General features: G+C 40.1%; 1 protein-coding gene across 1 annotated transcript in view; it reads right to left on the minus strand.

Moving 5' to 3' along the window:
- The window catches only part of FBXL13 (F-box and leucine rich repeat protein 13), a 92474-nt gene extending 76504 nt beyond the window's left edge, over window positions 1-15970 (minus strand). Inside the window, exons 1-5 of the mRNA XM_087873341.1 lie at window positions 15822-15970; window positions 5664-5767; window positions 3763-3856; window positions 3162-3229; window positions 162-316 (exon numbers count right to left, since the gene is read on the minus strand). Of these exons, the coding sequence (XP_087729467.1) occupies window positions 162-316; window positions 3162-3229; window positions 3763-3856; window positions 5664-5767; window positions 15822-15896 (496 nt within the window). The 5' untranslated portion in view covers window positions 15897-15970. The remainder of the gene's footprint in view (window positions 1-161; window positions 317-3161; window positions 3230-3762; window positions 3857-5663; window positions 5768-15821) is intronic.
- Window positions 15971-16256: the final 286 nt, after the last annotated feature.

The following is a 16256-nucleotide window of genomic DNA, read 5'->3' on the forward strand; positions in this document are numbered from 1 at the left end:
TGGCAAGAAAGGTCGTAACATACAGCAAAATTCACTTAGCACCTATCTCACTTAGCAACAGGAATTTTGGGCTCCATTGTGGTCGTAAGTCCAGAAGTTCCTGTAAGCAAATATCTGTGAAACCCGTTGTCTACTTATTATTATCAATATCATATTCTTACGTTGGTGTATTGCTTTCTGAGAATTCACCCATTCACACCATTTCCTCATCGTTAATTGTAGTAGCTTGCAGTCATAGTAGTGCCTTGCGGCGGCCAATTTTTTCTGTAGGAGTTCTTCCGCTGCTTTCTTGTCCTCACAATATCTGATCCATGCGCTGCAAGGGTTGAGCAACGATAAACGATGCATTAAAAGTTTTTAAACCTCTGCTTCCTTTGAAACATCAAACTGCAATCGAATAAGCCCTCCGTTTGATCGCATTAAAATATTTTGTTTTTAAACAAACAAACAAAAAAAAAAAAAACAGGCAGTCCTCGAAGTTGCAAAGGTTGCAAGTAGAAAAACGGACCTCGGACACTTTTTTTTCAGTGCCGCTGTAACTTCAAACGGTCACTAAATGAATGATTGTAAGTCGGGGACTACCTGTATTCTGTCACGACGAAGAAGAATCGATACTGTGGATTTGTGATCAATCAACGTTAACCAACCTCGGGAGACAAAGAAAAGTTGGCAGAGGTGTAAAACCACACCTGGAATACTACATCCAGTTTTGGTCACCACACTATCAAAAAAGATGTTGAGACTCTGGAAAGAGTGCAGAGAAGAGCAACAAAGATGATTAAGGGACTGGAGGCTAAAACATATGAAGAACGGTTGCAGGAACTGGGCATGGCTAGTCTAGTGAAGAGAAGGACCAGGGGAGACATGATAGCAGTGTTCCAATATTTGAAGGGCTGCCACAGAGAAGGGGGGTGGGGGTCAAGCTATTTTCCAAAGCACCTGAAGGCCAAACAAGGAATAATGGATGGAAACTGAACAAGGAGAGATTCAACCTGGAAATAAGGAGGGATTTTCCGACAGTGAGATCAACCAATGGAACAGAAGTTGCCTTCAGAAGTTGCGGGAGTGTTATTTTCTGATCTCCACTGTGGATACTCCTGGTTGTATGTGTGAAAGAAGCCTGGTATGTTTGCATTGGTTTTAGTGGTTACCTCAATAAACTAATCCTTAAAGACTATTATTCTCCAAAACACCAGAGGGCAGGACAAGAAACATTAGGTTGGAAACTAATCAAAGAGAGAAGCAACCTGGAATTAAGGAGAAACTTCCTAACAGTGAGGACAATTAACCAGTAGAACAGTTTCATCGTCATCATCTTCTTTTAACGACCCCATAATCTCTTGCGGGGTGGAGTCTTGACAACTGAATGGAGCTAGCAGAGTGCTTATTGGCCGGATGCCCTTCCTGTCGCCAGTGCGGAGTTATATTCAGCCGATATATTCTCACTGTGCCCAGAGAGAGAAATATCTGCCTCTACCTAGGATCAAACTCATAGCCTCCTGATTGTGAGGCAAGAACTCCAACTCTAGGCCACTGCACCACTCTTAACCAGTGGAACAGCTTGCCTCCAGAAATTGTGGGCGCTTCATCACTGGAGGTTTTTAAGAAGAGTGTAGACCCGTGATGGCGAACCTATGGTATGCGTGCCACAGGTGGCACGTGGAGCCATATCTGTGGGCACACAAGCGTTGCCCTCGCTCAGCTTCAGCGCACATGCGCACACCGGCCAGCTGATTTTCGGGCCTTCCGGGCCTACCAGAAGTCGGGAAACAGGCCGTTTACGGCCTCCGGAGGGCCTCCAGGGGGATGGTGGAGGCCATTTTTGCCCTCCCCAGGCTCCTAGAAAGCCTCTGGAGCCGGGGAGGGCAAAAAATAGGCCTACCGGGTCCACCGGTAATCTTTTTGCCATTGCGTGCTAAAATAGGGGAGAGTGCGGGGGATTGCGCATGCATGTGGGGGGGCACCAGGGGCATTGAATTATGGGTGTGGGCATGCATGTACGCGATCCTCCTGCACTCCCTCCGCTTTTGGCATGTGATGGGAAAAAGATTCGCCATCGCTGGTCTAGACAGTCACTTTGTTGTGGCTCCGTTACCGGAGCCTGTGTCATTATCAGGAGAGGACTCCGAGAGTGAAGGGGAGGAGTTGGCAAGGCCTCCCTCTCCAGGACCCTCCTCTCTGGCAAGGCCTTCGGTGTCCGCCGAAGGGCAAGAGATAGGGCCGGGGCCAAGCACGTCCACGCAGCCACAGATGGACAGTGATGAGGGTAATGAGTCTTGGCTGGACCCACGCCAGCGTCGCAGAGATAAGCGCGCGCAACAGAAGAAAGGGCGTGCCCGAGATTAGGCTGAGTCACTGGACCACACCCCACAGGATATAAAAGGGAGCGTGGTGGCCAGTCAAACCTTGTGACGAACAAAGCTGAAAGCTTCCACGCCATTCTGCATTGCCGGACTTTTGCTTTAAGACTTTGCTGGATTATCTCTGGACTTGATTTAATTCCGTAATTATTGAGCTGCTTTCCTTTGATGTATCAGAAGTGGGGAGAAGTTATCTCTCCTCTTTGTAAATAATAAACTCTTGGCAGGCAGCCACTAGGTTGTTGCCAAGTTCCGTTATCATAAGAAAAAGGATTTTGCCGGCTGGTTTGGTCTTTAACTCCTGAACGTCTGTTGGTGTGTGTCCGTGGGGTTGAGGACAGAACACGCTTATCTGAAATAGTATAGGTTCTCCTGCCTGAGAAGGGGGCTGGATTAGAAGATCTCCAAAGTCTCTTCCAGCTCTATTCTATTCTCTGATTCTATGAATACAGCCTCAGTAGTGATTTCTGCCAGAATGAGATTGGGAGGTTTTATTTTGCTCAACCTATAGTTACTACGTCAGCAAATGAATACCTAGAACTGAACATTAATTCTGCTTACAACAGCAGCCTGGCATGCAATGTTATAAATTTATTACATATCAGATGAAGCTAGACTCTAGGCCAGCTGCTGTGGATTAGAGGTGGAGCTCTTGCCTCACAATCAGGAGGTTGTGAGTTCGATCCTAGGTAGAGGCAGATGTAGGGTCTCCTGCTTGGGCAGGGGGTTGGACTAGATGACCTGCAAGGTCCCTTCCAACTCTGTTATTCTGTTAAATAACAATGGTAATTGTATACGTACTCAAAGCACTTTCTCTTAAGATTAGTGCTATAGAGGTCCCACGCTTTATCACATAACTCTGTGGTCATCTGAAAAGTAAATACAAAAATAAATTTACATTAACTTATGACCTTATGACCATTTTTCACATTTATGACCGTTGCAGCATCCCCATTGATCAAAATTCAGACGTTTGGCACTGACATACATCTGAATTTATACTTTTCAAATGCCTACTAAAGAACTCATTAGGGTCAAAATCACTAGATGCCACCAGATTAAATTTCTCTTTCCCTGTTTTACTTATTTTTCTACCTCGTATTTCCCTAGAGTGGAATTTTATTTATTTATTCAAGCGCATGTATACATACAGGATGTGCAGTGCCAAGTAAGCCAGCCTGAGGCAGTTAAATTTTTTTTTTACATCTGAGTTTGATAAAATTTTACTTAAGTGCGTTTAAGTTATAAAGTCCTCAGGAGTAAGGATTAAGGAATATACTCTTTCCCATGACTCTTGGTTGAAAAATGGATTATGAATAAACATTAAACAAAATTCTTTCCAGACTATCTTTGGAGAAAGCTATTATTCTAAATGTTTTAAAAGAGATTTATTAATAATTACCAGCTGGTCGTCATCGAGGCCTAAAAGTGTATGTAAATATGTCTCGGAAAGGACCCTCAGCTTCAGACTTAACTCTGGATCGATACACATGTTCCTAAGTGAAAATATATATATATATAAGCATTAGTTTTTTAAAAACCAAATTATTACACTACAGCTTGAGCTACTTTTAAAAATCATCTTTTGAATCACATTATTTCTTGTAGTCAGATAAATAATCCTGGTTCAAAGCAAAAAATGTAAATGATATTACACTGTGATTTTTTTTTCTTACTAGAAATCCTACTTTCCAATGTTATTTATTATGTTCCTTATCTTTCAAGGGTCTATTTTTTTTCCACAAATCTGTGGAAATCTTTTCAAGAAAATGGACTGTAATGGAAAATAGTTTCCACTGTCTTTTATGTTATGATAAACTTCAATAAAGTGTTGTTGTTGTTTTTTTAAAAAAGAGAGAAACACGGAGTGTGGGAAGCTTGAATGAAAGTAAACTTCAGAAATCCAGCATATCGGTAGTCCTCGCTGAACGACCACAGCTAAAAGTTACAATGGCCCTCAACCAGGGGTGAAATGCTACCGGTTCAGACCGGTTCAGCTGAATCGGTAACGATGGCGGCAGGTGGTTTGGAGAACCGGTAGCGATGGCAGCGCAAGGCGCCGCCCACCGCCCGGTCGTCATTACTTCCTGCTTTTAACCAGGAAGTAACCTGTTTTTTACCCTCTGCACATGCGCAGAAGGGTTTGCGCATGTGCAGAGGGTCCGTGCGCGCAAGTGACGTGCATGGGCGGCGCATGCACTTCCAAACCAGTAGGGAAGGTAAGTAGATTTCACCCCTGCCCTGAACGAATCCATTTGTTGTAACTGTGGCCACAACAGCATGTACAATTTTTGTCCGATTGCCATTTGCAACCTTCATTGCTGACTTCTGGCAAACAAAGTCAGCGTAGAAGCTGACGGAAGTTTCATAAATTATGTGAAGGCTATGACCACATGGGATTTGTCTAACAATTGCCTGCTGGGACTGTCATCTTAAACCGGGGCGGTCACACGACCTCACATTTTACGGCTGTGTCACCTAGCAACGGAATGGCCAGTCTCAATTACCACTGTTAAACAAGGACTAAATTAAAAATATTAGAAAATGAACCTAAGGTTGGCTGTAATGGGCCGCTTTAAATTAGAATTATCATTCAATAACGCTCATTATGGCATGAGGCCATGGAAAAGAATGGACAGTAACACTCAACATCCAAAAGTATGAAATGTACAGAAATTTACAGAATAACAGAGTTGGAAGCAGTGGTGAAAGTCAATTTTTTTTTTACTATCGGTTCTATGGGCGTGGCTTGGTGGGCGTGGTGTGGCTTGGTGGGCATGGCAGGGGAAGGATACTGCAAAATCCCCATTCCCTCCCCACTCCTGGGGGAAGGATACTGCAAAATTTCCATTCCCACCCCACTCTGGGGCCAGCCAGAGGTGGTATTTGCCAGTTCTCCAAACTACTCAAAATTTCCGCTACCGGTTCTCCAGAACCTGTCAGAACCTGCTGGATTTCACCCTTGGTTGGAAGGGACCTTGGAGGTCTTCTAGTCCAACTCCCTGCTCAAGCAGGAGGTCCTATACCAGGGGTGTCAAACTCAAGGCCTGCGGGCGAGATCCAGCCTGCGATGAAGTTGGATCTAGCCCACGGAGCCATCCTGGAAAATGTAACTTCGGTAACTGCGTCACTTCGGCCTGATCTACCCATGTCACTTCGGCCCAGACTACCCAATGCGAAGAGGAAACATTGGCTTCAGCTCTGTCTACCCAATACGGAGAGGAAACATGCCAGTATTTTCCCATATTGATTTCACATTTATTATCAATACTTTTAGGCCACGCAAAAACCTCTTATACATACCATATAATACCATATAAACCCTTTTCCATAATTTCTTTGATCTTTTCTTCTAAAAATCGGAGTGGATCTTCCGGACACATAATTAATAAACCACCTAACAAGGCCTGCAAATAAAATCAAGAAATAAGAGTGTTGATTAATAAAATATATATTTCATAAGAGAGTAAAATTGTTTTTAGATGCTAGTCCTTTTTTATTAGAATATTTTATATTTTTATTAAAACAATTCAACATTTTATTTTTATTTTACTTCAGGATTTATTCTGGTTTATTGCCGAGTTTATATAACAACATGGGTTTTAGTTCGTGAAATTTTAAGCCATCATAAATTTGCAAACATGTTAGATGCTACAAATGAATAGATTGTTACAGTATTCGTGAAACTATAAGAATCGTGAAATTGTCCTTTTCTTAGAGTATTAACCAAGATTATAGTTATAAAGGTTAGGAAACTGAGGTATTATCCAATCATACAAGTGTCAAAATATTTTATTGAGAATATTTTTATTTTATTCCTTAATGATTGCTTTTAATTGGTTTATTATAAGTACCCAGTATGGCTTGGTTCCTACTTTTATTTGCCCAATGAACTAAAATCAAGACAATCATTTTTTTCTCTTTGCTTGTACATTTTCTGAAAAAAGGAGCAGTGTTTTCACTTTTTACCTTATTTCTTAAAGATATTACAACACCTAAAAAGGCACAGCTATTAACAAAACAAAAATCGTCAATTTAATTATATCATTTGACAGGCAAGATGACATACTGTCCCCGTGTCAACTTCACTTATTACAGCATCAAAAAATTAATAATCCTAGTAAAACAGAAGAGTAAAGACACTACTCAAGAAATAATAATTTTAAATTCCCATGGATTTCCATGTGATGCGACACCCAGAAAAATACGGCATCCTTCACTTAATCCTCCAGGGAAAGATTGAAGGCAAAGGAGGTCCAGGCAGAAGAAGAACATCATGGCTTCAAAATCTAAGGGACTGGTTTGGACAAAACTCAGCAGTACTTTTTCATGTGGCTGTTGACAAAAATAGGATTGCCAATATGATTGCCAACGTCTGATGATGGATATGGCACAAGAAGAAGATTGATTTCAATAGGAATGAAGTGCTCTCTCCATAAAATGAGGAAATCAAAGGCAATCTTACAAGTACACATACTTCTAAAATATTAATTTACACATCTAAAGATGCTTTAAGATTGTCAATTGTGCCCTCTACTGGACTGGATCATAAATTTTAGTGTTTTTTTTTGTAATTGAAACACTGCAGTATTTCTCCAAATAATCTACGATATTTTAATACGTCAAAAACTAATCTGCGTGAATAGAACATGGCACTGCAAATAAAATGGAAGCAGCGTAACGTAGGCCGATGTGAGTCAATTTTGGAGTTTTGGGGACAAGCAACATTAAAAGGTAATCCAATTCTGGCAAATGAAATTGCCTATTTTGAAAAGGAGATTCCATAGAATTGCTGTTAGAATAGAATAGAATAGAATTTTTTATTGGCCAAATATGATTGGACACACAAGGAATTTGTCTTGGTGCATATGCTCTCAAGCGTACATAAAAAGAAAAGATACATTTGTCAAGAATCATAATGTACAACACATAATGATAGTCATAGGGTACAAATAAGCAATCAGGAAACAATATCAATATAAATTGTAAGGATACAAGCAACAAATTTACAGTCATACAGTCATAAGTGGAAGGAGATGGGTGGTTGGAACGATGAGAAGATTAATAGTAGTACAGACTTAGTAAATAGTTTGAGTGTGTTGAGGGAATTATTTGTTTAGCAGAGTGATGGCATTCAGGAAAACTGTTCTTGTGTCTAGTTGTTCTGGTGTGCAGTGCTCTATAGCGTCGTTTTGAGGGTAGGATTTGAAACAGGTTATGTCCAGAATGCGAGGGGTCTGTAAGTATTTTCACAGCCCTCTTTTTGACTCATGCAGTATACAGGTCCTCAATGGAAGGCAGGTTGGTAACCATTGTTTTTTCTGCCGTTCTAATTATCTATTCAGATAAATATGTACAGATGTCGGCTGGTCAAAAGTAAGGTTCTACATTTAGGCAAGAAAAACCAAACGCACAGGTACAGTATATGTGGTATCTTGCTCAATAGTAGTAACTGTGAGAGGGATCTTGGAGTCCGGGTGGACAACCATTTAAATAGGAGCCATCTGTGTGCAGCAGCTGCCAAAAAAGCCAACACAGTTCTAGGCTGCATAAACAGAGGGACAGAATCAAGATCACATGAAGTGTTAATACCACTTTATAATGCCACACTTGGAATACGGCATCCAGTTTTGGTCGCCACGATGTAAAAAAGGTGTGGAGACTCTAGAAAGAGTGCAGAGAAGAGCAACAAAGAGGATGAGGGGACTGGAGGCTAAAGCATATGAAGAACAGTTGCAGGAATTGAGTATGTCCAGTTTAATGAAAAGAAGGACTAGGGGAGACACGATAGCATTGTTCCAGTATCTCAGGGGCTGCCACAAAGAAGAGGGAGTCAAGCTGTTCTCCAAAGCACCTGAGGGCAGGACAAGAAGCAATGGGTGGAAACTCGTCAAGGAGAGAAGCAACCTAGAACTAAGGAGAAATTTCCTGACAGTGAGAACAATTAACCAGTGGAACAACTTGCCTCCAGAAGTTGTGAATGCTCCAACACTGGAAATTTTTAAGAAGATGTTAGATAACCATTTGTCTGAAGTGGTGTAGGGTTTCCTGCCTAAGCAGGGGGTTGGACTAGAAGACCTCCAAGGTCCCTTCCAACTCTGTTATTCTATTCTATTCTATTCTATTCTATTCTATTCTATTCTATTCTATTCTATTCTATTCTATTCCTATTCCTATTCCTATTCCTATTCCTATTCCTATTCCTATTCCTATTCCTATTCCAAAACTGTAAATCCTATACAGGTAGTCCTTGGCTTAGGACCACAATTGAGCCCAAAATTTCTGCTGCTAAGAGAGACAGATTTTACGTGAGTTTTAAGCCATTTTGTGACCTTTCTTGCCCCAATTGTTAAGTGAATCACTGCAATTGTTAAGTTAGTAACACGGTTGTGAAGTGAAATCTGGTTTCCTCGTTGACTTTGCTTGTCAGAAGGGGGTCACATGAACCCAAGAAACCACAACTCTCATAAATACGAATCACTTGCCAAGTATCTGAATTTTGAATATGCAACCATGGGGAAAGTTGCAACGGTTGTGTGAAAAACAGTCGTAAGTCACTTTCTTCAGTGCCGTTGTAACTTTGAACGGTCACTAAACGAACTGTCGTAAGTCAAGGACTACCTACAGGTCTTCCCGCATGTCCATTATATGAATGCGTGCAGTTCTAGCTAAATACAATCTACCCCACTCACATTTAGTAGGTAGAGAAGTTTTCGCATTGCAAAGTTAAATTGCTACTGACCCATCCTTAAACTGAAAAAATCAATACAGGTAGTCCTTGACTTACAACTGTTCACTTAGTGACCATTTGAAGTTACAATGGCACTGAAAAAAGTGACTTGTGACCATTTTTCACACTTATGACCATTGCAGCTTTCCCATGGTCATATGATTTACATTGTCATGTGATTTACATTGACAACTGACTCACATTTATGACGGATGCAGTGTCCCGGGGTCATGTGATCCTCTTTTGCGACCTTCGGGTCTCAAACCCAGGCTGTCAGCTTTCCAGCTGATAAACTCAGTGTCTTTAACCACTGAACCATCCTGCCGCATCCTTGCCTGAGAGAAAAGCAATGGCTTACTGCAGTGGCTCCCAAACCTTTTGGGCACTCGGTGTCAACTCGCAAAGCATCCCTGGCCTGCTCTCGAGTTGCCATAGGTAAGGGGGTGAAGCAGCCTAGCAGCTAAAAACAGAAACACATTCCAGGCATACCTCTCTCAAGGCTGTCTCCCAGGGTTACCCAGAGCGGCTAGAGGGGAGTGATCTCTACAACCTGCAAAATTGCTCCATTGGAATGTGATTGATTGAACCCTGACACCTGGGACCGGTTCCGTGGAGAGGTTTTTCCGCGGACCGGAGGGGATGTGGTTTCGCGTGGTGCCTGCATCCCACGGATAGGGCTTCACTTGTTTGCGGAGCCTGGTTTCTGATTGGACATGGGGTTGGGGATCCCTGGCTTACTGGAAGCCTCCTTGAATAAAAAGGTGGCATATCATACAAACAAATAAATTCCCTTGTTTTAATGTGTTATTTGTGCATTGAATTCCACTCATTGTTTAGGAAAATAAATCTGCAATTGTCAATTACTGGCCAAATTTCCCACTCCATTCATCACTACTAATCATAATCTTGAGCCAGCTAGCAAATTAATAACATCAGGCTGTTGTTTTGTATTGTCTTCATTCCTCCATTCATTATTACATTGCAGTACATTTCTCATCCTTCTGATAAAATGTCGCAGAACAAGTTATTCAAATTTTTTTTAATAGTTTCACAGAATGTTTTTCAGATACTTTAGTCCAAAATACAAGGTTGTCCTCGGATCACGACGACCATTGAGCCCAACACTGGAGCCCTGGTAGCGCAGCAGACTAAAGCAGGCTAAAGCACTGTTATTAACATCAGCTGTTTGCAATTACTGCAAGTTCAAATCTCACCAGGCTCAAGGTTGACTCAGCCTTCCATCCTTTCTAAGGTAGGTAAAATGAGGACCCAGTTTGTGGGGGCAATAAGCTGACTTTGTATAAAATATACAAAAGTATGAAGGCTATTGCTTAACGCATTGTAAGCCACCCTGAGTCTTCGGAGAAGGGCGGCATATAAATCAAATTAAAAAAAAACAAAAACACTTCTGTTGCTAAGTGGGACATCTGTTAAGTGATTTTGCCCTATTTTACGACCTTTCTTACCAGTTATTAAGTGAATCACTGCAGTCATTAAGTAAGTAACCTGGTTGTTAAGTGAATCTGGCTTCCCGGTTGACTTTGCTTGTCAAAAGGCCGCAAAAGGGGAGTCATGTGATCTCGGAACACTGCAAACGTCATAATTATGAACCAGATGGCAATCGTCGCAATTTTGAATTTAGACATTTTGTAGCTAAAGCCCATTTTATTTTTATTTTGGAAAAACCTAAGGCAAACAGGAAAGGCTCTTCTTTTGAAAATGATAAATATTGTTGGGTGTTGTTATTTTAGCACTGAATAATTGCTTTTCTTTCACTTACGGTACAGATTACTCTTCTGATTTATACATGTTGGCATATGTAGGTAGGTTTAGATCCAAAGAGGATGATTTAGTGATTTAATTAATGACTTTCAGGTTTATAAAGTTCACTTCAAAGCCACCACAGTCCAAATCCTGAGGAACACTGCGTACTATCTTTTTCTGCCTGCTATTTTTTTAAGATGCCATCAGTTAAGGGTAACATGCAGCTACAACCTTACCCCAGAAGTAAAATTAGGCACTTGTGAAGTAAACAAAGCTTCTTCTTCTTCTTCTTGGAAGGGACTTTGGAGGTCTTCTAGTCAGGGTGGATTTGATTTAAATCGAGTTGATTTAAATCACAATTTAAATCACTAGTAAAAAGGCTTGATTTAAATCAACTCGATTTAAATCATAATTGTTAAAGAGCAACTGTCATCTCTGCTACTCCTTTGACCCGCTGTTGACTCACCGATAGTCCCAGTGTTGCAGAATATACAGCCTCATGCTCCATAACTAAGCTCCATTTCATGCTGAATAAACTAAATTATTTGTGTATCTTAAATAGAAAACTATCTTATGATAGATTTTTACCCCAAAAGTTTTTTATTAAAATAAATTCTCTCCTTGATTAGTTTCCAGCCATTGTTTCTTGTTTTGCTAGATAGATAGATAGATAGATAGATAGATAGATAGATAGATAGATAGATAGATGATGGATGAATGGATATAGATGATAGATAGATGGATGGATGGATGGATGGATGGATGGATGGATGGATGGATATAGATAGATAGATAGATAGATAGATAGATAGATAGATAGATAGATGATGGATGAATGGATATAGATGATAGATAGATAGATGGATGGATGGATGGATGGATGGATAGATAGATAGATAGATAGATAGATAGATAGACAGACAGACAGACAGACAGATAGATGATGGATGAATGGATATAGATGACAGATGGATGGATGGATGGATGGATGGATGGATAGATAGATAGATAGATAGATAGATAGATAGATAGATAGATAGATGGATGAATGGATATAGATGATAGAGAGATAGAGAGATAGATAGGTAGGTAGGTAGATAGATAGATAGATAGATAGATAGATAGATAGATAGATAGATGGATGAATGGATATAGATGATAGAGAGATAGAGAGATAGATAGGTAGGTAGGTAGATAGATAGATAGATAGATAGATAGATAGATAGATAGATAGATAGATAGATGGATGAATGGATATAGATGATAGAGAGATAGAGAGATAGATAGGTAGGTAGGTAGGTAGATAGATAGATAGATAGATAGATAGATAGATAGATAGATAGATGATGGATGAATGGATATAGATGATAGATAGATAGATAGATAGATAGATAGATAGATAGATAGATAGATAGATGATGGATGAATGGATATAGATGATAGATAGATGGATAGATATAATGAGAGATACAGATAGATAGATGGATATAGAGATAGACAGATAATAGACAGACAGGCATAGATGAGAGAGAGATACAGATAGATAGAGATATAGATAGATAGTAGACAGACAGACATAGATGAGAGAGAGAGATACAGATACCGTGTTTCCCCAAAAATAAGACCTTATATCTTATATTTTTTTGGAACCCTGAAATAAGTGCTTGGCCTTATTGCCATGCACTCAAAAGCCCAATTGGGCTTATTACCCTGTTTCCCCCAAAATAAGACATCCCCTGATAATACGCCCAATCGGGCTTTTGAGCGCATGGCAATAAGGCCAAGCACTTATTTCAGGGTTCAAAAAAATATAAGATATAAGGTCTTATTTTTGGGGAAACACGGTATTAGGGGATGTCTTATTTGGGGGAAACAGGGTAGATAGATAGAAAGAGAGAGAGAGAGAGAGAGAGAGAGAGAGAGAGAGAGAGAGAGAGGGAGGGAGAGAGAGAGAGAGAGGAGAGAGAGAGATACCTCTGAGTGTGCCAGGAATTTTAGGTTTCATCATTAGCATTTTAAGAGGTTGAAATCTGGCAGTCAAGGCCTCTTAATTTTAACTTTTTATTTTTTTATTTCATTTATTTATTTGTCAAGTACATATTGGATAACATATATATAAGTATAAGCGTGAATTGAATACAAAAAATGAATACAAATAAAGGGAACATTAGGACAGGATATAAGAAAGCATTTCCTCCTCCTTCTTAACCAAGTCATTTCTGGTCTTTTCCAGCAACTACAGAATAGAGAGTGTGATCTGAAAGTCTTTGAATACACTTGCAAGTTTTTTTTAAAACAAAAACATACAAACCCAGACGAAAAAGACCATGATATAATATCCTGTTTCCCCCAAAATAAGACATCCTCTGATAATAAGCTCAATCGGGCTTTTGAGTACATGGCAACAAGGCCAAGCGCTTATTTCAGGGTTCAAAAAAATATAAGACGGGGCCTTATTTTCGGGGGAACTCGGTACAATCTATAACTTTGCTGCTGGTGGAATTTATTAGAAACCAGGGTGGATAAAAATCAATGATTTTTTAAAAAAAAAATCAAAAAAATCAGATTTTTTTTATTTAAATCGGATTTTTTTTTATTTTTATCGAATTTATTTTAATAAAAAACTTTTGGGGTAAAAATCTATCGTAAGATAGTTTTGTATTTAAGATACACAAATAATTTAGTTTATTCAGCATGAAATGGAGCTTAGTTATGTAGCATGAGGCTGTATATTCTGCAACCCTGGGACTATCGGTGAGTCAACAGTGGGTCAAAGGAGTAGCAGAGATGACAGTTGCTCTTTAAAAATTATGAGTTAAATCGAGTTGATTTAAATCAAGCCTTTTTACTAGTGATTTAAATCATGATTTAAATTGTGATTTAAATCAACTCGATTTAAATCAAATCCACCCTGTTAGAAACGCCGTTTCCTATACTTCAAGTCTCACAAGTAACGTAACGTCCTGTCCTTTAAGTGTTTTGACTTGATCCATGAGGTACACCAAATGTCTCGTGTGTTTCTATACCATATATAAAGACTCCACTTCCTTAAATAAACATTTTTCGACTTCATCTTCATTACGTGGGAACGGCCATTTTCAGTGAACAAACATTAAAAGCCTCTGATAAGAGGGAAGTATTTGTAATATTTGTTGAAATGAGGGGGTTCTCGATGCTCTATGAGTTTGGGAGGGGATTTCCTTATCGATGTTTCATTACCCAAACTAGTTAAGAAATCAGGAAACCGAGAGCACTGATGATGTTACCAAGTTGGGTCATGAAATGTCAGCAAGGAAATGTAGGAAGTTAGCACCCACCCCTTTCCTGGAAGAATGAAATATTTTAGGAATTATTAAAAAGGCAGAATATTATGTCCCCCTGGTTGAGAGATGGAGAAACGTGTTTTAAAGACGAAGCAACTCCCACCTTCCTGCCTCCTCCACCCCCTTTGTTAATGGGCCAGAGGCAGAAACTCAATCTTTGACAATAGGACCCATCTGCAACACAATAGCAACAGAAACTAACACAAAGGGACCCATCTAGGACAGAAACTCACCACATGGCACCTGGGAAGATTACATCAGCCAGCAAGGCTAGCTAAGACCCCCACCCCCTGGGAGTCTGACAACCAATCAGGATACTCTTTCGGGGGCCCAGGAAGTTCAAAGCCAGAGAAAGCATAAAACCCGGGGACTCACTGTATCTCGGCCCTTTTCTGTTCAGGAACTCAAACCATGTGATCCTGTCCACCATTAAACCATCTTTCCAAGCAGTCTCCATGTTTCCAGTGTCTTTTTCCCCACTTGGAGCTGAACCCAGAAGGATATTTCTTCCTACAGAAACAACTCAGAGAGCATCAAGGACCCTCCCTCAAATTCAGGGTTCAAGGTCTTATCAGTTCATTGAAACCAGAGATATTTTTGCTGGGCATGCTACCAGAAAAAAATATGATAAAAAGATTGCATATTTGATCCTGCATATACGAACTGCGGCTAGAATTGTATTTGCGCAACAATGGAAAAATGATGAGATCCTCAGAATAGAATAGAATAGAATAGAATAGAATAGAATAGAATAGAATAGAATTTTATTGGCCAAGTGTGATTGGACACAAGGAATCTGTCTTTGGTGCATACGCTCTAGGTGTACATAAAAGAAAAGATACATTCGTCAAGAATCATAAGGTACAACACTTAATGATAGTCATCGGGAAACAGTCAATATAAATCTTAAGGATACCAGCAACAAGGTTACAGTCATACAGAATGTAATTAAAAAAAACATTAGATTGTGCAGAAGTGGATAGATTAACACTTGCTATTAAGGATAAAGAAGAAACTGAATTATTATTATTTTTTTATATGGGACGTATTCTATCGATGGCTAGGTAACAGAAATAGAAGTTAGAAAGGAAGAGATATAGATGGAGGAAATGGGATAGAGGAGAGTGATTAAATGTTAAGTATCAATGTTACTTAATGTTATTATATTATTATATTGTTATATTCTTCATATGATGGCGATTATATTAATAATATTATATTATTATTTTATATAATATATAAATATAATTATATTTATATATTATATAAATTATAAAATATAAATATATTTTATAAATTATCATATAATCTATATTATATTGTTATATTCTTCATATGATGGTGATGACTTATCACAACCAATTGTGACTATTGAAACATAATGGTACGCAGAACGCACACCCTCGAGGTTTTTAAGAAGAGATTGGACAACGGTGTGAAACGGGGTAGGCGGGTTTCTTGCCTGAGAAGGGGGTTGGACTAGAAGACCTCCAAGGTCCCTTCCAACTCTGTTATTCTGTTATAATAAAAATTGAATAAAACAAATAAAACTTGAGGGGGGGGGAAGGCCTTATCAGTTCTAGGTCAAAGTGGGGGGGGTGCCTTGAAACCCCCCAAAAACAGATGGTACTGTGGCTTCTTTACCTCGTAGATATCCGGGATGGAATATTTCTGGAAGTAGACCCTCAAAGTGGGGTCCCCATTCTGAAGAACGGGCATGGCGAGTCACAGGGGCTGCCCACCCACCGGCTGGAAGCAGCTGGGAAGGCGGGCGACCACCGCCCCCGCTTCTAACGGCCTCCGCTGTCGGTTCCCCCCCCCCACTCTCTCCCCCCCGACACGCGTCTCTCCTTCCGGCGCACGTGTGAACGCGTGCAATCCATTCCTAGGCATCCGGATCGGAACGGGAGAGGTTTATTATTATTATTATTATTATTTTTAGGGAAGCAGGCAGGAACCCTGATCGTGGGGAAAGGGGGGTTTCATCCATGGGGAAGGGTCTCCAAAACTAAGGCAACACCCCTTCCTCCGCGATTGCCAAAAACTCGGCCGGTCCCAGCGCCGATCGTCCCTCGGGAT

This window comes from Pantherophis guttatus, chromosome 7 (assembly GCF_059756535.1).
Source record: "Pantherophis guttatus breed Tessera chromosome 7, ASM5975653v1, whole genome shotgun sequence".
NCBI lineage: Eukaryota > Metazoa > Chordata > Lepidosauria > Squamata > Colubridae > Pantherophis > Pantherophis guttatus.